At 39.9% G+C, this 25,499-nt stretch overlaps 2 protein-coding genes across 3 annotated transcripts; both read right to left on the bottom strand.

Annotated features, from left to right (window-relative positions):
• Nucleotides 1-251: 251 nt before the first annotated feature.
• Nucleotides 252-3,724, bottom strand: endog (endonuclease G). The gene is made up of 6 exons (XM_061038229.1): nt 3,521-3,724; nt 2,283-2,476; nt 1,844-1,985; nt 950-1,059; nt 784-865; nt 252-705 (listed from the first exon to the last, which is right to left on the bottom strand). The coding sequence occupies exons 1-6, from the start codon at nt 3,689-3,691 to the stop codon at nt 508-510; spliced, it is 897 nt and encodes a 298-aa protein (XP_060894212.1). The 5' UTR covers nt 3,692-3,724; the 3' UTR covers nt 252-507.
• A 2,048-nt stretch (nt 3,725-5,772) lies between these two features.
• ntng2a (netrin g2a) lies at nt 5,773-24,201 on the bottom strand. Of its 2 annotated transcripts, XM_061038183.1 has the most exons (14): nt 23,797-24,201; nt 20,996-21,407; nt 18,783-19,041; nt 18,522-18,667; nt 18,092-18,330; nt 17,330-17,502; nt 16,315-16,338; nt 10,553-12,382; nt 9,596-9,667; nt 9,288-9,362; nt 8,432-8,599; nt 8,197-8,340; nt 6,945-7,034; nt 5,773-6,840 (listed from the first exon to the last, which is right to left on the bottom strand). In XM_061038183.1, exons 2-14 carry the CDS (start codon nt 21,230-21,232, stop codon nt 6,710-6,712), a joined length of 3,588 nt encoding a protein of 1,195 aa, XP_060894166.1. In that variant the 5' UTR covers nt 21,233-21,407; nt 23,797-24,201; the 3' UTR covers nt 5,773-6,709. The 2 variants fall into 2 exon arrangements, with proteins under 2 accessions (XP_060894166.1, XP_060894165.1); XM_061038182.1 differs by lacking the exons at nt 16,315-16,338; nt 17,330-17,502; nt 18,092-18,330; ... (2 more) ...; nt 20,996-21,407; nt 23,797-24,201 and having other exon boundaries at nt 10,553-13,536.
• Nucleotides 24,202-25,499: the final 1,298 nt, after the last annotated feature.

Genomic DNA, 25,499 nt, shown 5'->3' with positions numbered 1-25,499 from the left:
CATGAAGATTTAGACAAATATGGACAGCACATGATGTCAAACCAGCAACAACATGAAGGAAATAAATCATTCTACAAACTTTCAATCTGGAGTAATACAAATGATGTACTGATTCTTTGAGAGAACAAATATACTGCATATACTCAACAAAGTGAAGCTTCATGATGAGTAATTATGACAATTATAAAAATATGAATATTTCTACAACAATAATATAATATAGCATAATGAAAACTTTTGACCTTCAACAATAATTTCAATATCTAATTTATTTCATTATGCAGTATTTTTATTTCTTCACCTACTGTCATGCTGGCTTCTCAGACTACCACAAAAAAGGATTGTGGGAAGTGTAGTCCATCCTACAGATCTAAATGTCTAAACATATATTTAATTTTTTTAGTCACAATGGCAGTACTGCACTCTTTGGATTTAAAGCATCCTGCTGGAGAAGTGACGTTAAAACACAGAGTTTGTGAAGCAATAATGCATTGTGGGTAGTGCAGTTCATCTGCTAGCGATGGCCTGCAAGTTGCTGGTCCGCTTCATAATGTTTGGGACAAACAAAAGTCCAGATGCCCTCTCGATAGTTTCTATGGGCACCAGAAAACGCTCCAGAGGAATCTTCTCATCTACTGGTTCATTTGGTAAAACATAAGACCGAAGCTCCACCCCCCTGCCATTCGCCTGCTCCAGGATCAACACCTGTGGAGGAACAGGACAGGTGAATTCATCAGCCGTCATTTCAACATTATCACTTCTGCAGCAGATAAGCGGACTCACTTTGAAGAAGTGTGTCGGCACAGCAACGTGGTTTTGTCCCAAAACTTGATATCGAACATAGAGTTTCCCATCAGCCTCCGGCCTGGAATACACACAAACAATACTGTTGTCTAATATTACTGTAGCTCCTCCCACACAACAACAAAAGTAGAAATAAAGGTTTTACCTGGGCAGGTAGAGAGGTCCAGTGCAGACGTAGACATTAAGGTAATGCTTTGTTAGAGAGCGACACATTTTCTCCAAATTGTTCCAGGTCTTCTGGTTCAGGTGAGGGTTCTCGGAACAAACAACACAAATCAAACATATGAATAAAGTTTATTGAGGCAATACTCATCATAGTTAGAATATTATGGAAACTATGTATTTCTAAACAAGTATGAATATGCGCAACCTCAACACTGGGCCCTGCTCCCACACATTTTAAACTGCATATGACTGTAAGAGTTTACTATTACAGTTTCAGTCAACTTCATCCTTTTTACCTGTATTAGCATCTTTGTTACAACAAATTATATGTGTCCCTGTGACAGCTAATAATGCCGATAAATAGATGTCTAATTAAATGTAACAGAAGAATTCTAGCTCTTCATCAAAATCAAATGATTTAAGTGTGATTAATCATGAGTAAGTGAACAAACCAAATAAAATGAAACAAAGGTAGCCAACTATTTTTTTCTACCTTTGAACCAGGGCTCTTTTTGGGTGTGTGCATCTGCATCGGCACACATATTTACAATGAAGGTTCTGCTTGTTATTTACTGTTGCCATGGTTAATCACATTATCTGCTTCTGTCAGCATCACTGATAATTATTTTTTGTCAACTACACATGAGCTAACAGGAGATCACTGAATGAACTAACTCAGATCACCTGATCTGGATCTAAAAACTCTTAGATCCCTGTCTCAGGCCCAGTCCAATAACAAGTTCAGTGTTGCTCTGTGAAACAGGTGCCAGGTGTTCTGGCCACGAGAGGGTTGTTTACACACACATCACATGACTGAAGCCCCATGTTACCTGTAGTCAGTTGTGATGAACATTAACAAACACACTGCTTCTACCTGTGGTGCCACATTGCTCAGGTAGAAGGTCTCCTCCATGGCTTTCTGACTCCACTTGTGATTGGCTGCAGCAGCCAGGTGACCTCTGTCGAAGCCACTTCCCTTGTAGTCAGCATTAGTTGCTCTGTGACATCCGTGCACACTGTGGAAGAAAAATGTTCCACATTAAAAGACACTTAATTTCAGGTCTGTTCGTCTCTTTTTTTAAAGATTTATTTTTGGGGCTTTTTGTGCCCTTAATGGAGAGATAGGACAGTGGATAGAGTTGGAAATCAGGGAGAGGGAGAGAGAGAGAGGGGTATGACATGCGGGAAGGGAGCCACAGGCTGGATTCAAACCTGGGCCGCCCACTTGGAGAACTACAGCCTCCATACATGGGGCTCGCGCACTAACCACTGCGCCACCAGCGCCCCAAGTCTATTCGACTCTAAAGATTTACCTGTCGTCCTCTTTGAATTCGCAGTATTTCCTGTCTGACGAGCCGCTCAGAGTGGCAGGGTTCAGCCTTTCTATTACCCAAGATGCAGTGCGTGTTCGGGGGTCGTATGAGGTGACATAGGACTCTCTGGTCTTAATGTTAGCCAAAGAGGGGAAGCCATACTTCATCACAACTCCTGGCCCAACTGGACTCACCTGAACAACAATAAACAGCAGGTAGTATATAAAACAGGAAGTCTCTTTCAAAATAAGACAAAGGTTTGTTCCTGAAAACTGCTTTCTACAAAAACACCGGAATGAAACTCCAGTCAACACTGTTCACTGTTTTTTTTATTACTTATTAGTGAAAAAAACAGATCATTGAAACCACATGCTACTAAAATTGTGAAACACGTATTCAAATATTTATAATAGTTTATTGTAAGAGCCAAAATAAGGGTTTCGCATGCTGCTGTGTTATTTGTTTTGTATTGTTCGGGGTGTTGCTGTAAAGACCACAGCTCAAGTCACTGTCTGGTCAGGTGTGGGATCCCTGAAGGGGAAAAGATTTTAGACTATCCAAACGTGAAGTTTGCTGTCATTGTAAAGTTGTGGCATTTTGTTCATTTGCATTTTTTATCAACTTTTATTAAATGTGTTGTGCTTTGGATGAATATAAAACTGTTTTAACAGCAGTCTAGTCTGGCAGCTTATCATCTGTAAAAGGCTGATTGTAAACTGTGGCAAATTCGTGTCAGCCAGATGATCCCTCCTGGTTCAGGCTTATCAGTGGTTAAGTTAAGAAACTGACCTGTTCAGCATATAGCCTGTAACTATTATCTGATTGAGTTAAACATCTTCTGATCATGTCACTTTGAAGTATTTCAAGGCGCTGCTGCAGATTGAAAGCCATGTGTGTGTGTGTGTGTGTGTGTGTGTGTGTGTGTGAAGGATGTATTATGGCTTTGCAGCTGTTTCTTCATGAGCACATGAGCAGGGGAAGTGTTGTTTGTTTTTACACCAGAATGTACGTGCACACACTTACATAACATTAAACACTGATTTTTTAAAAATCAGATCATGTTTAAAGTATTTTAACAAATCAACCATGGTTCACACACACACACACACACACACACACACACACACACACACACACACACACACACACACACACACACACACACACACACACACACACACACACACACACACACACACACACACACACACACACACACACACACACACTTCTCTCACCGTCAGCTCGGAGGCCTGGACCTTCGGTATCGGGAGCACTGGTATTATACTGAGTAAACCGGCACCGTCCGGCTCTTCCTCCCCGCCTCTGACACTAAGGAGGTGGGTCACTGAAGCCCCGAGTCCGGCTCCGACCAACAAGGTCGCACCAGCCCGCAACCAGCGCTTCATGCTGCCGGTGGATGATCGACTGCTAATGACGCTTTCTGATGACGTAGAGGAACAAGACAAAACTGTTTTTCAAATCGTTATTTATCCTTTTTTTTTTTTTTTACTCTATTTGATCAATATAAGTATAAAATAACATAACTGTACCATAGACTGTAAAAACAGTAAGCTACATAATATCAATATTAAATAAGAGGAAAACAAACAAAAATGTACATATGGGGTCTGCTGATTGCGAGGAAAAAATGTCAAGTAATTGTTTTTATCAATTTCATATTTGTGAGGTTTATATTTTCAATTGTAAATATATACATCATCAAATGAGTTATTTACAAATACCAACAACAAAACCTGTCGATTTCACATGTAACAGGCGTTACAGGGGAAATATCTTCAATAAATAGTATTAACACCTTAAACACAGAGGGATACAAATTAGTATTCTCTTTATCATAATTATAGTAAAAAATAATAATTAGAATAGTAATAATATTATTACATTAATAATAATATATTATTATATAGCAGTATTACAGAAATCCAAAATGTATATAGTAAATATGAATCAAAACTAACATAAAGATGTATGAGGTTCAGTCAATAATTTAATGATTTACTCATGAAAGACAGGAGACATAAACTTGTAATTAAGTTTTTATTCTTATTCTTGGTAAAATGAATAAAAAAGAAAGACAAAAATATCACAGAAAGACAATTCAAGAACGGAACAAGAAATACTTGTGGATTACATTGTAGTGCATAAAAGAGAAATACAAAGTAAAATGTACAACAAAGTGACAAACAACTTTCTGATAATTTTTAGGGAAAGAAAAACTATGTTTAATTTCAAAATATTAGGTTGATGTTAATTACAAAATTAAAAAACAACTAAATACAAATCTAAGGCATTATTTAGATGAGCTGAATGATTACATAATAAATGGGGATTTGAGCAATCTTCATCAGATAAGTATGTTATTGTAATGATAATATACAGTTGACAGAGTAAGAGTCAATGATTTCAAATAATATTCAACCCCTGAAACATATTATAATATCACTTGTGTCCCGCTTTGCTGTTCATGATAACTGTAACTTGTATGGGTATTTATATGAACCAGTAGTGGGGCTTAATGTGTGAGTTTCATATTTTTACTTAGTTTGTTATGAAGATACAACTTGAGAGTTGACATGATACATTTTACCACTAAAATGTAGAAGCTGAGTTAATGAATTAAAAAAAAAAGACAATTATATTACAAAGTATATTGTTTATGTTCAGTAAGTTGAAAGTGTGGTATGTGTGAGTAACTGGTTATTTTTCTTGCAGTAGTATTATTAGTAGTTGTGTCAAAAGTATTATTGAAAGTTTGAGTTTTAATATTATTACATATGTTTGTATTTCATATCTTGGCTGAGTGACATTTGACCTTTACATTCCAACATTAAAACATTTTCTGCACAATGCAGACTGTCAATATGGTAACTGTAACAAGTCACCAGTGTGATAATCGTCCACTCAAAAACCAAAACTGAGGTGAGTTCCTTATGTTCAAATCGAGATTATGATTGACAGTCAGGTCAGCAGTCAGAAGAGTGTCTTGTTCTTATCAAAGCTCACCATAATTGTGGTGCTCTTGCATACATTTACCAAGAGCAGGAAGCTTGGGAATGCTATGACACATGTAAGCAGGGCGTGTTTTTAAGGAAAAAATGAAATGTCACAGACTGATCTCATATTTAAAATGAAGCTGAAGCAAAGAGCTATGACTTATATTCATTTACAGACAATCACTGGTGAATGTCTTTTTAGTAAATGGCCCATTCCTAACCTCCGCACTCCCAGACTCGCAGGTGTGTTCGCACTGATCTAGCGCTTAGTGCTGTTTCACTGTAAAAACCATCTGTGCTTTGATGTGGACTTTACAACTCCTAATAGACACTTTCAATGCGCCCATATTTCTGTAGACTTACCCAGAGTTCATTGTGAACTTGGTGACGTGAAGGATGTGTTTAGCCAGCCCCATACCAAATGTAAACAATGTATATTGAAGTATAAAAGCAAGCAGGTTTGGAAAAAAAAAAAATGTAAACAAAACAAGCATGGGCATGACAGGAAAAATGCAAATAAGTTTATTTGTAAGTGACGAATTGTATCCTTTCTGTGGTTATTATAGCACATTTGTAGAGGGGTATTTCATTATCAAAGATTGACATTAAAGGCTTTTCTTACTTTCAAAGGTTTTCGGGCATGTAGGTTTGATGACATATGAAGGAATTTTTCTTTTCTTTCTTTTGTTGTGTATTTGTTTTATGTTTCAAAAATATATTTTTAACTACAGCTATTGTTGTTATTTTTTTAAATGTGCGATATGAAGACATCAATAAATCAACCAACCCAAGTTTGCTAAAATATAGTACAGTACAGTAATGTAAGAAAGAAAAAAAAATACTGGAGTCAAGCATATTTTCTAAATATTTTGTGGCGCATTTTGTTTCCAGTCAAAATTGTGACTTTATGATAGTGTATCCCAAACCTATGTTTTAGCATTGAATGTCTTTCTTTTAAAGTCATTTCAGTTTTTTCAAGTCAATAAGGATTTTTACTTGGAGCTCCTATCTGTTAAGACATGTTGTTTGGTACACTGTATGCTGATTACATATACGTTTTATATTCTGTATACTTACTGTTGTTTTGTGTCTGCCCTTCTATCGTCTGTGTCTGCTACTTCTCTTCAGTTGTGTTTTGCGACATCATGGTGTCATAAACAGACTCTGACCTATAACTGTTGCCTTAGAAGCCGACATTATAGTGTTTCTAACTTTCCAAAATGTTGCGCCAGGACAACACATCAGACTGTGATTCATCCTCATATGTGTTTCTATTATGAAAACACATCCTGTGCACACCGGAAACAGGTTCAGTTCATATAAAACAAATGGCTCTGTATTAAAGTCCCCTTTAATATTCATCCCTTAATGTCACAATCAAAGGGCATGGTGTAATGTAAGTGGGCATGGTTAGAAAAAGGCGGAGTACATCAGACTCAGGGTCAACAGGTAGAGGTGTGAAGTCAGAGAGGAGGAGGAGCCTTCAGCGTTGTCGGGGCAACCGCCTTTCTTCAAACACACACCCTTCTCACAAAATGGACCTGTACACATGAAATAAATAGACAAACGTAACTTGAGCTGTGACATCATTAGACTCCCGGCCCATCATCACCTGAACAGTGATATCATCAAGTCGTGGGTTTACCTGTGAAGTTGTCGGGACAAAGGCACTGCTGAAAGTCGTCACAGGTTCCTCCATTTTGACAAATCAAACGCTCGTCATCACAGATGTTCTCTGATGAAGAAAGTAAGTTAGTCTATTGAGTAATTACCATCAATTCTACAAGAGGGTTCAGATCAGAAGTGTATCAGATTTCTTAATTTTAAAGGAAACTCAATTACTTGTATAAGTTGTACTCAACCACTGAGAAGAAAGGCCAGCACAGACTTAAGCACATTTTCAAGGTTTATGTCACTGTTTTTAGTGTTCTTTCATTCTTTTTATGGATCACAAGCCCTGTTTACCTTCATAGGATGCATAATAAGTTGACATTTGTTGAGTGACTCACCCTTTTCAGACTGCATTTCCGCAAAAGCGCTGTAAGTAAGCTTGTCCGTCATTACGTCTTGCTACATTAATTTTGATTCTGCAACGATGTAATAATCTTGTCCCAGTATGTCAATTCACATTGCGTTTCTGGGTTGCTGAAGTACGGCACAGCGGGAGCTCCACATAGCCTACACACAGTCCGACATTGCGAAACGTCACAGGGACTTAAAGAGTTTATCTCTTCTCTTTCATTCAGCCTTGGCAGTACTCCTGTTGTAGTAACCTTATTTATTCTGGGTTGAGTTATTTAATATTGCTTCAGGATACAAGGAAACAGGTGCATCTGATGCCTCTTTGTGTTTGGTGTGGTTGGGTTTCTTTCCTTCTGTGCCTCAGTGGTAGGTCTGCTATCTCTTAATCAAAAAGTTCACAGTTCAATCCCAGCTCAGGCAGTCAAAATGTCACAGTGGCCTTTACCAAGATACTAAAGTCCAGATTGCTCCTTGTGTGTTAGCCAATGGTGTTTAAATGTGTACGAATAGGATTAGTAGGACGCATTAGTGTAGTACTGTATAAGTGCTTTAAGTGGTCAGAAGATTAGAAACAGTGCTATCTAAGTACAGTCTATTTAAATATACCAAGGCTTTTTTATGTTGGCTCTTTGGTATTCTTTTTTAGAAGTAGTATCATATCTTATTATTTAACATTTATTTAATGTTTTTTCAGCCTGTATTTCGAAAGTTTGGTGATATTGGAGCCCTTAAAAGGGGAACTTCTTTGGGAATTTACCCGGATAAACATACTTTGAAGGACATTTATTGTGCTTACTTTTTCGTCTCTCCAACAGTGTAGTGAAAACACAGGATTTGATCTCATAGCCAAAGCCCTGCCCCCCTGTCATGTTTACCTATGCAGCTGGCTCCATCTTTTCTCCAGTTGTATCCAGGTGAACAAGTGTCACAGCGCCGGCCCGAGGATCCAGGTTTACACTGACAAAGACCTGAGTCCGAGCAGTGAGGAGAGAGACTGCTCTCTGGATCACAGTCACACTCTGAGGAGACAAACATTGCCAGCGTTATTATAATCATTATCTTCATCATCTTAACCATCATCATGCATTCGTGTGTGTCAATGTTACTGACCAACACAGACTTCCTCATCGTCCAGTTCCACAGAAGTGTTTCTATAATAACCTAGACGACAGTATTGACAGTTCTGTCCTCGTGTGCTGTGTTTGCAGCTCACGCAAGTGATCACGTTGATGAAGTCAATGTAGCTGCAGCGGTTGGAGTGCCCGTTACACTCACAGTCTGACAAAAGGAGAGACAGACGTTATGAAAACAGACATCATGGTCATTGGGTACATTGGGGACGAAAATTCCTGTAACAGAATTTCTAGTCTCAGAATTTCGTATTGTTTAATTATCATAATTAATCATAATTATTTATCATAATAAAAATCACATGTAAAATGTACTTACCTACAATTTTACCTCTTGACATTATTATGTTTTAAACATTATTTTGAGTTTTACAAACTCTGAATAGATGCATTCACATCACAAAATGACAAAATGAATGGAATCAAACACACTGGTGAGACAAATATGGACACTAATGAATGTGACAGGAACGATGGAGACAGATCCATGATTGGAGCCAATAGTGTCATAATAATGATCTATATACGGAACCCCCACTTGTGTCTTATATTTCTTTTTGCAGACCTTAACCTTAACAGCGAAACACTGGAGAGTAACCAGGATAAGCATTAACTGCCAAAGAGCCTGAAGGAAGCACCATCTAGCGTCAAAGCTGTTTGATCTTTGTGGAAAGATAAAATAGAGGCAACACCATTAAAAAAAAAAAAAATCAAAATACAATTACAGTTTTTTTTTCTGGGAGAGGCTATATTTATAGGGGAGGGGGAAATTAACACTTGTTGCAATGAACAAGTGTGAGGACAGTAAATGTATGTCCAGTTATCAGAGGTCTTACCCTCAAAAGTGACGTAGGCAATTTTGGACAGCTGACTGAACTTTGGTCCTCCTGGAATCAGAATCTTCTGGGTCGCTTCAGACGACAAGAAAAAGAAAAACCACAGCAACAGACGGGTAAATGTTGCAAAATCAGAGCTCAGCACTGAACTAGTCAAGACATGGGGAACCATCAGTGAACACCCCTTGACATGTATCTTCTGGTTTTCATGGGGGTCACATTCTACTTCTGCTTCTACTACTAGTACTATTACTGCTGTTACAAATATTAGCTAGTTGGCGGCAGTAAGAAGTTTATGAATGGTATACCTTTCTTTTTCTCGTAGTCCTTCTCTTCTTTCTCCTTCCTTTTTTTTACTTTAGCATCCTTTTTTCTTTCCTCTTTGACAGAGAGATAAGATTAGTTAAGATCATATAAGATAGAAATGTTTTAATCCCAAGGTACCAGGTTGCTCAAGTGACCTCAGTGACTGTTAAGTTTGATAGACAAGGAAAATGTTTGAATTTTTTGGAAAATCTGAACCACAGTTCATTTTATTAAGGTTATGTAATAGGGAAGCTGCTTTTCATTAAAGGAGCAGTACAAATTGATAATGCAGTCCCTAATCGTTGCCATTTCACTGACACAGAAGCTTCAGTGTTTAGCCACTTCTGCATCAGTCTTGAAACCCTTCAACTTTTATCCAGTTTTCCAAAGCATCTTCAATATTTAGTCTTGTTCTACCACGTTTCTGGTCATGGAGCTTATCAGAAAAAGAACAGCTTTGTAGGTTGAGTAAAATCAGTTATGTCTGAACCAGTTCGCTTTCCTGTGTCCAAACTGAGGAGCATCCAAAATGGCTGTGTGGGGGTGCCTTAAAACCGCCTACCTTCTCTGGTCAAAACAAATACAGACCATTCCGGAGCGGTATAGAAAATCTAGAAGGAAGACAATACTGGCTGCTGCATTGCTGTCAGAGAAGTCAGCACTTGAACATATCATGTTTCCTTAATGTATGATGATTAAGGGGATTTTATGATTTAATCGAGTAGATATCTTACATATTGCTCCTTTAAACCTTCAGTCATGCCAATGTAACAGAAGGCCACATTATGTTGTTGAAAGCTTTGAGGCGAAGTAAGTTGAACCTTTTGTTTAAAATTTTTGGACAAACTGAATTTAATAAGGTTTCGTGACCCTTAACCAAGATTACAAAAAAATCAGGTCAGCCAACATTAATGACAAATTGTACACTGTAAACAGCAAAACAATTCTTCGTTTTGTACCTTTGACTTCCTTCTGCTCTCCGTTCTCTTCCTTTGAGTTTTTATTTTTATCAGACTCATCTGCTGTTCCAGTGGCATCTGTATTCTCTCCAGATGACTTATTTTCCATCAAAGCTGCCGAAGGATCTACTCCTGGATTATCTACTGCTTTGGGGGATTTTGGTCCAAAAAATGGGTCAGGATTTGTACTATCGAGTGCTCCTGTTGTCTCTTCTTTGGAGTCTTTCTTTTCATCTGATACTGACTCCCCTGCTCGTTCACTGGCTGCTGAGTCCTCTCCAGTTGACTTCCCTTCCATCAGAGCTGCTGAAAAATCTACTGCTGGCCTAAAACCTGAATCCGGACTTTCATTATATACTGCCGTTGAATCAGGTCCACCTGATTCTATTCCAATATTTCCAATCTGTCCTGTATCTAGTCCTGCTGACACATAATCTCCTCCAGAATCAACTGAATTTGATCCAGGAGCATCAATAGATCCACGGGAATCCTCTGGAGTGGTCCCGGGCTCAGCAACAGGCATTATTCCAGAATCTGGTGGAGATTTAATTGAATTTGGATCACCAGGAAAAGGGAAGGTGAAGTCCACAGGGGCAAATTCGCTGGCAGAGTCATACTGATCCACATAATTGGAGCTTGTGTCTGGTGCAGCACCACCTTCCCCTACTTTTGAGGGACGCAACAAGGAGTCCACAGGAGCATCAGGAGGAGGTGCTTCAGGAGTGATTTCATCAGGAGAGAGAACATCTACCAGAATGTCTGGAGTCCTAGAGGAGGACACTTCTGGAGAAACATCTGGGAGAGGTACATCTGGAGGAGGTACATCCGGAGAAGGTACATCAGGAGAATATACATCTGGAGGAGGTACATCTGGAGGAGGTAGATCAGCTGTAGGTACATCCAGAGGAGGTGCATCAGGGGGAGGGACATCTAGAGAAGGTACATTTGGAGTAGGTATATCAGGAGGAGATACATTGGAGGGAGGTTCATCTGGAGGGGGTACATCAGGGAGAACTTCATCTGGAGGACGAACATCAGGAGGTGGGACTTCCTGAGTTATATCAGGAGGTGGTACATCCGGAGGAGATGCACTTGGGGGAGGTAAATCTGGAAGGGGTACATCTGGAAGAGATAGATCAAGAGGAGCTTCATCAGGGGGAGGTACATTTGGAGCTGATGACTCCAGGGGTACATCAGGTAGAGATACATCAGGAGGGAGTAGATTAGGAGGAAGTGTATCTGAAGGCGGTACATCTGGAGGAGTTATATCTGGAGCAAGTACATCAGGAGAAGGTAAATCGAGAGGAGGCGCATCAGGAGGTGGTGTATTAGGAGATGGTACTTGGAGTATATCAGGAAAAGGTACATCTGGGGAAGGTACATCAGAAGCTGGAACTGGTAAGTCAGGGGATATGTCAGAAGTGGTTTCAGCAGGGGAAAGTACATCTGGAGGAGTTACAACAGAGGTGGGTACTTCAGTGGAAGGTACAGGTGGAGGAGGTATATCGGAAGGAGGTTTATCCGAAGTGGCTCCAGAAGGAAGAGCATTTATTGAAAAGTCTGAAGGAACATCTGAAGAAGTTCTGTCAGCTCCTACTGTAGATGAAGGATCTGCAGCCTGTCTGGTTGTGGCTGAACCAGTGGATTGAGTATCCCTGGATGAAGCCCTGTCACTGTCTGGGGTTATGGATGGTGTTGTTGGTGCTCCAGGTGATGGTGTAGTAACTCCAGCAGATTGTGTAGAACTGGTGATCAGGTTTGAAGTATCAGTCCCAGAGAAGGTGGAGTCTGTGCTGTCTTGTGAAGAGTTGGAATCATATGGCGCAGTCACTGGACCAGAAATAGACACCTCAGAGTCAGTACTACTGCCTGGGATTGTGGGGCTGTTGGTACTGGTGTAACTGGAAGGACTGGAGTTGCTAATAGTTTTACTGGGAGTGGTTGTGTCTGGTACTGTGGTAGCTGTATTGTACAACAAGTCTCCAGTCACCAGATCTGGACTGCTTGGTAAAGTTGTGTCGGCTGTAGGTCCTTTTGTACTGCTAAAGTCTGGAAAAGTATCAGTACTAACAGTATTACCGACAGTAGTAAAATATTTAGAACCAGTGTCAGTTATTGCAGTAGTCAGATCTGAACCACCCCTAGGAAAGTCACCAGTGCTTATCAAGTATATTGTAGAGCTAGTATCAGTCTGGGTAGTACTGATAGTTGGAACACTGTAAGTGTCAAATACAGAAACAATATCCCTTGTACTTGTTTCTGCAGTACTAGTGATGTCTGTTGTAAAGGTAAGGTCAGTAGTGAAAATGTTAGTGCCAATAGTGGCAGCATTGGTAGTTGTCGCACTATCAGTAGGAGTAGTACCATCTTTCAGAGTAGTAGTAGAAGTGAAATAAGTAGTAGTAGTTGTAGGAGAAGTAATGTCAGTAGAGGAAGTATAATCAGTTGTTGTATCAGTAAAAGTAGAAGGACTTTTAAAAGAGGTGGTATAATCCATTATAGTTGAAGTTGTGGTATCATCTGTCATAGTAGTAGTCAAAGTTGTAGTAGAAGTAGTTTCAGTAGTAAGGGAAGTATAATCAGTTATAGTAGTTGAAGTAATACTGTCAGTAGGAGTGGTATCATCAGTCATAGTAGTGGAAGTTGTTGAAGTAGAGGTAGTGTCAGTAGTAGTCATACTGTCAGTAGGAGTGGTATCATCAGTCATAGTAGTGGAAGTTGTTGAAGTAGAGGTAGTGTCAGTAGTAGTCATACTGTCAGTAGGAGTGGTATCATCAGTCATAGTAGTGGAAGTTGTTGAAGTAGAGGTAGTGTCAGTAGTAGTCATACTGTCAGTAGGAGTGGTATCATCAGTCATAATAGTGGAAGTTGTTGAAGTAGAGGTAGTGTCAGTAGTAGTCATACTGTCAGTAGGAGTGGTATCATCAGTCATAATAGTGGAAGTTGTTGAAGTAGAGGTAGTGTCAGTAGTAGTCATACTGTCAGTAGGAGTGGTATCATCAGTCATAATAGTGGAAGTTGTTGAAGTAGAGGTAGTGTCAGTAGTAGTCATACTGTCAGTAGGAGTGGTATCGTCAGTCATAGAAGTGGAAGTTGTTGAAGTAGAGGTAGTGTCAGTAGTAGTCATACTGTCAGTAGGAGTGGTATCATCAGTCATAATAGTGGAAGTTGTTGAAGTAGAGGTAGTGTCAGTAGTAGTCATACTGTCAGTAGGAGTGGTATCATCAGTCATAGTAGTGGAAGTTGTTGAAGTAGAGGTAGTGTCAGTAGTAGTCATACTGTCAGTAGGAGTGGTATCATCAGTCATAATAGTGGAAGTTGTTGAAGTAGAGGTAGTGTCCGTAGGGTATGTATTATCTGTTTTTGCAGCAGTAGTAGTCATACTGTCAATAAGAGTGGTATCATCGGTTATAGAAGACGTTGTAGTACTGCCCGTAGGGGTACTATCATCGGTCATAGTAACAGTGCTAGAAGTACTGGCAGCAGGGGTAGAATTATCAGTTATGGTAGCAACAGTGGTGGAAGAACTGTCAGTAGGGATAGTGTCAGCAGTACCACCAGTTACAGTAGTGTCAGTCATTGTTGTAGCTGTAGCACTATATGTAGTAGTAGTAGCAGTACTGTCTGTAGAAGAAGTAGTAGCAGTAGTAGTGTAAGTCACTCCATCTGATGAGGCAGAGGGTCTATCAGATGCTGCTGAGTTAGAGTCACCAGCCGCTGTCAGAGAAGAAGAGTTATGTCTCTTTAGTGAATCTCAGCTCTCTGTTCTCAAAAGCCTGACCAAACTCTGCAAAACATTGAACTCTGGGAACTCTTAAATGTACCTAAAACTGAGGTCATAGAAACTATCATAGCTAAATTGTATGCTGGCAGTAGAGTAAAACATAAATTAGATTTTTGGGACAATTGAAAACGTGGACTATAAAAGCATTTGTTTTCCTCAAGCAAAATATTGTCTAAAAGGCTTTATAAACCACAGTCAGTTTTTGCTATATACAGACATAAGCCCCTGTCATACATGCACTTCACTGTAAAATTCCAACATCGGGAGGGCTATATGTGCAAATGGACGATTCCATTTACCCCTACTCTAGGGGGCTTTTTACAAGCCAAATAGTCCAAGAAAGAAATAACCAGTTATGACAGCCTGTCAGTCACTCACTCATGGTCCCGCTGTGTGGGACAGTTGTTAAAGGCAATCAAAAAGGTTATTCTCGAAGATTTCAGGACCTGATGTTCTGAAGTTGTCTGGAGAATGTCAAGAGTTTATGTGTGAAAGGGGCTTTCGTCACTCAATGACACCCTAAGACTTTTTATCCTGAGGGTCCCAGAACCCCACAAAACATCCTGGTCCTCCTGCTATAGAGTGGGCTGTTTAAGGAGAAAAATAATCCTCCTACTCTGTTGGTGCTCCAACCGCCATTCTGTCACATCAAACATAAGCACCTGATTAATGTTTGTATTCGTCTAGATACAATATATCCCATTTATTTAGGAATCTACTGCTGCCATCACTTTACGCTTAAAAACGTTGTCACCCAATAAGCTAATCAGGAGCTGGCCAAAGCCTGTGTTGTGTAAAGTTCTGTTTTGCAGAGATCTTTTACTGGACTCTAATTCTTCTGCAACAGTCACCAAATCCACATTCTACTATAACCATCATTTTCACTTTTATCACACATAAAAATACACTTTAACATGAGAGATTAGTTGTGTGGATTCAGTTACTGTTACATCTTTTGGGTAACTATCAACTATGAGGTTGCTCTAATTGTTCTATTTTCTGATCATTTGTTTGGTCACTATTGCATCCTGAGGGATCTCTTTGTGTTGAAACATAAATTTGTTATTATATATTTTAAAATATGGATGCAGTCTCAAGCAGAAACATATGAGTTACATGTTTATAATAAAATGTCTGGGCATATTAGTTCTGCTATTCTGTGCTGCTATGCAAATGAAAGTATTCAAAAATAATCTTGAATTCCAAAATGTGTAAATCTGACTTAGAGATACCTACATCTTCATATTTTGAAGTGATGGACCACTCACAAACCTGCCATGGTTGACAAACAGGGACTAAGTGTGTGTACACCTGTGTGCATGGGATTGTGTGCATGCGATTGTGTGCGTGTGTGTGTGTGTGTGTGTGTGTGTGTGTGTGTGTGTGTGTGTGTGTGTGTGTGTGTGTGTGTGTGTGTGTGTGTGTGTGTGATTGACAGGTTAAAGAACACTAATACAGATTAAACATGCACACCATCTGTCAGCGTTAACAACAGATTAGCTTTCAGACTCTCCTCCCAGAATGCACTTTAATTTAACTTGACCATGTGACAAATCAGAATTAATTAGATTGTCTTAATTTGACATGTGTGACGTATGTATGTTTTTGAACCTCATCTCAAATACAAATATAAAATGTTTAAAGATTTTCTTCACTTTAACTTTGTTTTCTTTCTTTATTATTTCTGTTTTTACAAACTGACTGAATATTGTCATATTGTTTTGTCATAAAACTGATTGCAAAGTTGTACCCCATGATGCAACATAGACCACATATATCTATCTGGACATGGAGACAAAGGTGGTAAAGAAATGAAAGGGACACATGATCAGAAAGACAGGTTAACAAGTAAACACATGGACAAGTGAAGATGGTGAACAGACAGACAGGTGAACAGGAGAGCTGACAGACATGTGAAAAGGTGAAAAGATGAACAATTAAACAAGTTCAGACAAGTGAACATGTAAAGACTACTTACTGGCTGCTGATTCTGCTGCTTCACCTGAAGAAGAAAAAAAATCATGATTTGATGTGTGAGTGTGTCATCTGACTCAAAAACTGTGTGCACGTGTGGATAGAGAGAAGCTGTCTATCAGTGTGTTCACATATGTTCAAGTGGTGGAAGTTTGCTCATGTACATACAGGTGTTGGCAGTGTGTCTAGTTACATCAGATATTTGCAAATCTTGGCAGTATGTACAGGTATGTAAGGTTGTTAGTAGTGTGTTAAGGACAGGTTTATACAGGTGCTGGAAGTGTGTTAACTTACTGACAGGTGTTAATACTGTGTTCATCAGGACACACAGGTAGTAGTAGCCTACACTATGGGGCTGGCAGTGTGTTAAGGTAGATACAGCTGCTGGGATTGTGTTCAGGAAAGTATAAGGTATTTTAGTGCGTTCCTGTACTTGCACTTGCTGCCAGTGTATTTAGGTTTCTACAGGTGTCAGGGAAGTACAGATGCTGACAGTGTTTAAAGGTACATTCAGGTGTTGGGAGTAAGTTCAGGCGCATACAGTTGTTGCCTGTATGTTAAGGTATGTTAATGTTGGCAGTGTGATTCGGTGTTCGACTGTTGACAGCATGTTCAGGTACGTAAAGTGTTGTGAGAATGGTAGGAATGTATTAGTGTTTGCATTGTGTCTTGATACATGCAGTAGTGCATTGTGTTCAGGCATAGGTGTTTTCAGTGTTTACGTATGTATAGGTGTTGTGAGTAAGTTCAGTGATTTACATAAGCAAGCAGTCTGTTAACATATAAACCAGGATTGGCAGTGTGTTCAGATTCATACAGATAGCGGCAGTGTGATCAATTCTCCTACAGATGTTTGTAATAGTTTCAGGTTTGTTTGGTGTTTGAAGTGTTTTTATGTGCAGTGCTGGTGTTGCGCTGCCAGTGCTGGAAGTATTGGTGAAGTAAAGATGCTGTTAGTATTCAGTGTTGGCATTGTGTTTAAGTTCATGCAGGTGTTGGCACTGTATTTTGGTACATACATGTGTTGGCAGTTCCTGTGGGCAGGGGTAGGTATGACGCTGGTTTCCAGCTCCGGGGATTGAATCCCGGGCCACAGCGCTGACAGTCCTGTCCACTTGTGTTGTGATCACATTCACACTGCAACGTCGCATCACGTAACACACACTGGGACGCATGCAGGTTACACTTACACCTGCAGAAAAACACTGCTCATTCAGATGTAATGTTGAGGGTTCATCGGTCAAGTTGACAATGGTAAAAATGCATGTTTGACTTTGAAAAAAAAGGTGCCAAGTTACTGTCCATCTTTAAACTGTCTTTAAAATCCAGCTAGCTCAGAAGCATTTCAGATGTTATTACTCTTTTTGTACAATGATAACGACATGAAACCATTGCGGATTTGGTTGGGTTAAGGTACCAAAACTACTTGGATAGATTTATAGAAAAATGTCCTGGTATGGGATTAAAAAAGTACTAATGTAAGTAACATAACGATTGTTCCTAGGTGGTCATGTACAACACATACAAAGTGTTTCACAACAAATGTATGCTACATGACTTAAACCTCTATCAGGTTTTATGACTTTTCATAATACATTTCCTGTCTTCAATGCAAAGCAAAACAATGAGCTAGAGAACTGTTTCACCACTGTCCTAGAGGCTGAATTTATTGAGGAAAGAGTGAGAACATATTGTCAGGTGTCTGCCCCCACACAAAAAAGAGCTTCTCAGGTGACCTTGTGTGAGACAAGATAGTATCTCTGAACATACATTGATATTACCTGGCAGGTACGTCAATGTTGGAAATAGCATAGAAGTATTTCAGAAGATTGTCTCGCTGGACATAGGTCCCTCCAAGTGCTGGGCGGAGGAGTCTCAGTCTGAGGTTAGTAAAGGTGAAGAAGTCTCTCAGACCCTTCATGGTCTCCATACGGGTGTAAAGGGCATCCATGTTGATCAGCTTTGGACCTGCAAACACCCCGAACCGAGCACGTACCTCGAATACCACCATCTTCTCCTCCTATTGGACAAACATTTACAGTGACTACTTTTTTTTATCACATCTAAAAAAAAATCCATCATTAGATAACAATATTTATAAACTCAGGTAAAGTTGGATTTACACCTGTGTTGAGGTTTCTATACAGACTTTTTTGTATAATTAGTGTTATCTATTTTCCAGTATGACCAGAATTAAGTCAAGCTACCCACCTTGGCTCCAACCCAGCGAGAGTACTGCTCAGTACAGATAACCCTGGTTAGGTTACTTGGAGCTAATTCAGAGACTCGTTTAGGAGGCATACCAAATGCCTCCAGACAGTCATCAGCATAATACTGATATGGCTGCCACGTTACACCTGAAAGACAACCACTGATTACTAAGATATTTCTCCTCTATTACCAGGAAATTAGATTTCAGATCACATGTTACTACCAGCAGATGTATGACTGATGAACCCTCTTCAACCTCACCTTTGTCAAGGGATTTCTCCAGCACCATGCTGGTTGGTCGGCCATACTCGAAAGTGATGGCAATGTCATCGACAACTTCCAGACTCTTGTTCCAGGACAATGTAATGTTGGCCAATAGGGGCTCAGGAAACCTGGACCATGTGACTGTCTGCCAGTAGGTGATGAGCCCCCCTCGCTCCCTGTCTCCCATCAGCTGAGGAGGGTGAGACAAGTCGGGGCTTGATGCATCGCACTCATCGCTGCACAGGTACGGGTTCTCCTGCAGAATTTAAAACACAAACAGAACCTATGTGTTCATTTAGAGTCAGATATAGCTGTATTACCATGATTTTCACCGCAGGATGCTTTGGGAGTTGGTGAATGCTTGTTGATATCTAAATTCTGAAACTTGTTGTAAAATTAGACATGACCAAGTAAATCGCCTGAAAGAAAATCTTGTTTTGCCAAGAATGAAAATAAAAGGTCCACAATAATCACGTACTGTAACAATACGTGTGTGTGTGTGTGTGTGTGTGTGTGTGTGTGTGTGTGTGTGTGTGTGTGTGTGTGTGTTTGTGTGAGATAGATTAACGCTGATGTTAATCTGATTGGTGTGTGTTAAAGACTTTAGCTCTTGCTGCCAACTGTCACACTAGAGATTCAGAGGACTTAAATCAGCACTAACTATTCCTAAGTGACTCCTCTTACAAATGAGATAAACCAGTCTTTCTCTGCTGAGATCTGCATGTTTGTTAAAGAATCATCTTCACAGCAGAAGGGCTTCAAATTGACTTCTGGATTCCTCATAGCAGCTCAGAGATCGGAGCCAATACAGCAAGTGAATTGTAATTATCAAAATAACATCAAGGATCAATACTCCCGAGCCGTCTCTAGTAGAAAACATTTCATTTACATTTTTATTCATCATTATGGAGAAACGTTAATTAACAGATTTAAATAATTGTATATTATTATTTAACTCTAATGCACCATATCACATTGAGACTCCATTGCCATCAAACTGTGGAAATTAGATTAAACTATTATAATAAAAAATACCATCTTTCATACCACATCTGTGTACAACACTGTGTTCTTGCACACTTAATATATCCATCCTGCCCTTATATAACTATCTTTCATTACTTTTTTAAGGTTTCTGACTCATTATTATGTTTTGTGTCATTTTAGTCTTGTGGGGATTCCAATTAATAATTAACATTTAATTTTTGCTTCATAATCAATAATTAAGACATGACTTCAGTGTCTCAAAGGGACAATTAGAAAGACAGCAGGACTCTATGTGTGTTAAATCTGTGGGTAAGGACCCCACAGGAGGTCACTTGCTAACACTGAAGGGTCACTATTGATTGACAGGTGATTACTGTATCTTTAATATAAGGTAATTGATTTCCTTCACATTATGTTGGAACATCATCAGCTGTCCCTTCTGATACCAGCTTAGAGAGAGAGAGTAGCATTATGGGATGATTTTGGCCATAATTTTGCTTTAAAGGTTCCCTCCTATCTTTTAGAACCTGCTGAAAAACTTATGAGTATGCACTGACTCACTGGCCCAGGGTACTATAGTATGAAGCTCTCTCATACTAGCACATCAGTGATATTTTGATGCTACTGGCCTCACTTACCAACTGCTAAAGAAAAGTGACCATGCCATGCCGCTACACAGCACTTAAGCAACCAGTTACCATCCCGTTCACATTAAAGAGTTGTTTGTTTGCAGCATATGAATAAACGTGGGATAGGGCAGGTAACTCTTATTGTTTAACCAACTGTGCTCAGAGGTGTTCTAGTGATGAGTATGACTGTTTGAGCCTGATTCTTCAGTTGCAGATATTTCTGCAAAAACAAAATCTTAATATGAAAATAAAATGTGTAAGTGGTTTTACTCTCATATCCTATAGCACGACAAGTATATGACTCTGGTGCTTTAATCAGCCTCTGTTTTAAAATGATATCAGTAAAAAGTAAAACTAATAGCTATAGTATGAAAAATCTTTTTAAAAAAGGAGGTTTGTCTTTAAGGGTTGACGTTTGATCTTTTTATACACATGATTAAAAAGAAAAAAAACAGTGCGTGAGAAAATCACTGCTGACATTTAAAATTTGACACAACTGGTCAGAGATCATTTTCATATTTTCAGATATAGGTTAGCTTTGAAAGACACTGAGAGAAATGTTTCACTATGTGTGTGTTTAGTGTGTGTTCCTACCAGTGTACAGAATCTCTCTGGTGGGTTTCCGCAAGTGATGCCGGGGGGGTCAACTTTGATCTGCATCACCTCCTTCATGTTGGCAGGTGGAGGCTGACAGGCGTATAACTCCCATCCTGGTCCAGCCTCCGAGACACGTAGAGATCGGCAAACATTGAATTGACCGCCGGTCTGACACCAGCCCAATGACGGCAGGAGGAGCGCGAGGCAAAGGAGGCAGGGGAGGGGGGGAAACATGGTGGTCCGGCAGTCAGACAGACTGGAAGTTCCTTGGGAGGTCACATTTCAAAGTCACCTCCCACATTTTTAATCCATAGGGTCACTTCTGCTCAACATTCTTCAGACAGGTGGTTGTCATGATAAACAGGTGAAGCTTTCAGTCAGCCCTGAAGATGCTTCGCCAACTTCCAGCCTGAAAAACACCAACAACAGGAATAACAGACAAGCAGCATAGAGCAGAGACCTGCTCACACTTAGTCCAAAAGACCTGATGGCAGTAAAAATAGAGGTAAACCTGAGGACAGTGAGATCTTGTGAGACCTAGTCCAGATAGCCCTGAGGACATTTAGACCTTGCTGACTTGGTCCAGATAATGAGAGTTAGACCTAAGGACAGGTAGACCTGAAGACAGTTTTACCTCATAAAGGCAGTAAGACCTGAGGACAGTTAGGCCTAAAGGTAGTTCAGTCAAAGGACAATTGGAAGTCATTTAATGTTGTCCAGATAGACCTTAGTTAGTTAAACCTGAGGAATGTTGGATGTGTGTAAGGTGAGCTAGACCTAATAACAGGTAGACCTCTTGTGACCGTATCCAGATAGACCCGAGGACATTTGGACTTTGTCCCACTTTGGCGAGATTGATCGGTTTCTGGCTAGAACTGACCAGACCTGAGGACAGTCAAAGCCTCTTTTGACTTTGTAAGTTTAGACCTGAGGACAGTATGACCTCCTTGTCCAGATAGTTCTGGAGGCTACTTGTTGTGAATCACTGCTCATCATTAACCACTTTTTATTATGATCCAATGCTTGAGAACAGACTCAGAGGGGAAGGTCAGATAGATATCTGTAATATATAAACTATGTGTGTAAAGTTGTGTGCGAACAGCTTTCTGCAGCCTCCAGAGAAATAATGTTGGATATGAAAACAACCTCAGTTACTGTTGCCTCCTACATGTCTGTCTGCCTGTCTGTCTGTCTGCCTGCCTACCTGCCTGCCTGCCTGCCTGTCTGTCTGTCTGTCTGTCAGCCTGCCTGCCTGCCTGCCTGTCTGTCTGTCAGCCTGCTTGCCTATATGTCTGTCTGTCTGTCTGTCTGTCTGTCTGTCTGTCTGCCTGTCTGTCTGTCTGTCTGTCTGTCTGTCTGCCTGTCTGCCTGTCTGCCTGTCTGTCTGCCTGCCTGCCTGTCTGTCTGTCAGCCTGCTTGCCTATATGTCTGTCTGTCTGTCTGTCTGTCAGCCTGCCTGCCTGCCTGCCTGCCTGCCTGCCTGTCTGTCTGTCAGCCTGCTTGCCTATATGTTTGCTTATATTTCTGTCTGTGGGTTTGTGTACGAACATCATCACAGATGATTAAACTGAGACTCAGAGACTTTGCCTGTTTTCCTTTTTTATTAAAACAAAGTTTGTGTGGCAGATTTCCTGAAACACGATCTCAGTGCTCACTGTATTAGGAGGACCTGTACAGTCTTAATGTGCCATCACACCTATAGGGTTTATTTTTAAATCCAGTGAATTGTACATTTGTTTAGGCTGCTCTGTAATACATTGAACTGAGAGCTGTTTCTAATGTTTACACACACAATGTGCTCTCAGTATAATGTACCCCTCTAAACATTATGTATCCAAGTCAAGCAACATCAATTACTATGCGTACAGCAGGGTACACTGAATATTGTACACTGAACTGTGAACACTGAAAACAGATAATACAGGACATTACACCTGTCTTTCTATACAATGGATAGACAGGTGTAAACTTGTCAACTGTTTGTCTGTACACCTGTCTGTCTCTATATGTGTCCTTATCTGTCTGCACAGATACATTGTCTACATGTCTGGCTTTACCCCTATGTCTCTACACCTATCTGTCTCAACTCCTGTACTTTTATTCAACGGACTGTATATCAGCTCAACTCTCTCACCAGCTGTCTGTCTATTTAACTGTTCTTTACCACACCTGTCTGTATTTCTGTACACCCAACTGTCTAATAAGTCTATCTCAACACCCGTCTGTCTCTACACCTGTCTCTTTCCATACCTGTCTGCATTTAGACCTGCGTTACCGTCCACCTTTCTGTTCATTTGCCTATCTCTACAGCTGTCTGTCTCTGTAAAGCAATTAAACAACAGGAAACAACATTTGTTTTAGGGGAATCAAATCTTAAAATCAAACTTCAGATCACATAGAATACTTTACCAAATCCATTTGTCTGCCTTCACACTTTGTTTTATGTGAACTGCATCTTTAAATCAAAGTTTAGATCGTGGAGACTAGCATTTTGAATTTATTGGCACCTGTCTCTCTGCACACCTGTTTGTCACCATATATGTCTGGCTCTATGAAAACAGAAAATATGAGGAAATACTGTTTGTTTTAGTTTAACTGCATCTTAAAATCAAAGTTCAGCTCAAAGAGAAGACTTAATTACATCCACCAGTGTGTCTACACCTGTCTATCTGTACTCCTATTTTAACATCTGTCTATCTCCACACCTCTCAGTCTCTATAAACACATACAAAAATACAGAAAACACTCAGTCTGTCTTTCTCTCAGTATGTCTCTGCGTCTTTCAAAGTGTTACTCACCTGTTTATCTCTCCACATGTTTGTCTGTAGTTTGTCTTCTTGATAATCTTATCAAACAGTTGCCAAAATGCTGAAAATCTTCATTATGCCTCAATAAAATCAAAATATATTCTTCTTCTCTTCCCTTTTTGTCCTACTCCTGAGTCTTTTCTTCTTCATTTGTCCTCCTTCTCTTTCTCTTTTCTGTACTCCTCTTTATCTTTTATAATCTCCTCCTGTCTCCTGCTCTTTCCCTCTTCCTCCCCCTCTTCTCTCTCCACCTGAAGATAAACCTCTCTGAGCTCAACAGACTATATCTCTCTCTTGCTCTCTCTCTCTCTCTCCACTCTAACTCTATCTCTTTCTATCTCCCTCTCTCTCCCTCTCTTACCCTCTTTCTCTCCAAAGATTTATAATGTGAGTAATTCAACCAAGCAATATTGGGAATTGGTTAATTGCAGCAGAGTCCTCGAAATTAAATTATGTAATTCAAAAAATAAAAGCAAATCATTAAACAAAGAAAACGTAAATAGTTTTGCATTTGTTTTAGTGCGTTTAAAATGTGAGGTTTGTTAAAAGTTAATCATGGCTTTCAACATTACTGTAAGTGACTTTTTTCATTAAATGAAAATGGGCTACAATCAGAATGAGCTTTTTTAAAATGCTAATCTAAATGTGTTTATTGATGAGTTTAGTTGTGGAATAAAAAACATCATACTGTATTCCATCAGAAGGGGGGACTTACAGTATTAGGGGCTCTTAAAACCTGTTAAGGACTCACATGGTTTGAGGCAGATGGTGGAAGATCCCTGAAGATCGGGAAAGTTCCCTTAAACTTCGGGTCTGGGGTCTACAGAGGCCTGGACAGACGAAAGCCAGGACTAGATGACTAAAGGATTATTGAAAAGGAACAGTCTGGTGGATGAGTTTGTGAGCTGTGTGTTCATACTCAAAATCCACTAATTCCTGAGATGAGGAGGCTTGGTTCTGGGAGGAGACGCATGCATGGCCCCCTCCATTTTCAGGTTTATCTGCTCAGTTTGTAACACTCTGTATCCATGTTGAAATTTTGGATGAGAGTCTGACAGCAGAAGAAAGACCACTGCAACACTCCTTCTAAAAACGGGAGCATATGGAGAAGGGTTTCGGTTGCTTGGGTTCTTGTCTTAAGAGCAGGAGGATTAGGTGGACTCAAACTCTTGTTTGCTGGTGCCAGAGAAACAGGGTGCCTCCAATCCCTAGGAAGGCAGGACATGTCGGAGGAGTGTCCCAACAGAGGACCTAGTAGCAAAGGTAGTTAGGAAAAACAGGTGATTAGCAGGACAATCTTCTGAAGCAGGATGTTCGGAGTGAGATTGATAGACACTCCAAGGAAACAGAGAGGAAGAAGAATGACTGGTGGAAGACAGCATTGTCATTCCTGGATAGGATATATAACTTTGATAAATAATGTTCAATTCAAGCAGTATCACCCGGTGTTGAAAAAATCAGCCAATGCAAAAACTGCAATTTCTCAAGTGTCTGCTTGAGGCTGACTGCAAAAGCCAGAAATAAAAACATTTTACGGCCTGGTTCAAAAAGGAAATTTGATATCAATCGCTCATTCCTTTAGAGGTGCACACTGAACAAAACCATTTTGATTTTATTTAGCGAGATTTGTTTTTTTAAGAGATTTTCATAAATTTGCACAATGGGGGCGTGGTTGAGTCAACTGAATGGCAAGT

This window comes from Labrus mixtus, chromosome 5, assembly GCF_963584025.1.
Source record: "Labrus mixtus chromosome 5, fLabMix1.1, whole genome shotgun sequence".
Lineage (NCBI taxonomy): Eukaryota > Metazoa > Chordata > Actinopteri > Labriformes > Labridae > Labrus > Labrus mixtus.
The sequence above is the reverse complement of the archived record's forward strand: the minus strand, read 5'-3'. Positions and strand labels throughout refer to the sequence as shown.

Bases quoted from the DNA above. Each gene is read 5' to 3' on its own strand.
- endog (XM_061038229.1), bottom strand. From the start codon at position 3,691: ATGAAGCGCTGGTTGCGGGCTGGTGCGACCTTGTTGGTCGGAGCCGGA. The intron at 1,060-1,843 runs GTAGAAGCAGTG...GTTTGTTCCGAG, and splicing joins TGAGCAATGTGGCACCACAG to AACCCTCACCTGAACCAGAA. The intron at 706-783 runs GTGAGTCCGCTT...GTTCCTCCACAG, and splicing joins TGCCGACACACTTCTTCAAA to GTGTTGATCCTGGAGCAGGC.
- ntng2a (XM_061038182.1), bottom strand. From the start codon at position 13,529: ATGACTACTACTGACACTACCTCTACTTCAACAACTTCCACTATTATG. The intron at 9,363-9,595 runs GTATACCATTCA...TGTCGTCTGAAG, and splicing joins GGACTACGAGAAAAAGAAAG to CGACCCAGAAGATTCTGATT. The intron at 6,841-6,944 runs GTAAACCCACGA...TCATGTGTACAG, and splicing joins TTGTCCCGACAACTTCACAG to GTCCATTTTGTGAGAAGGGT.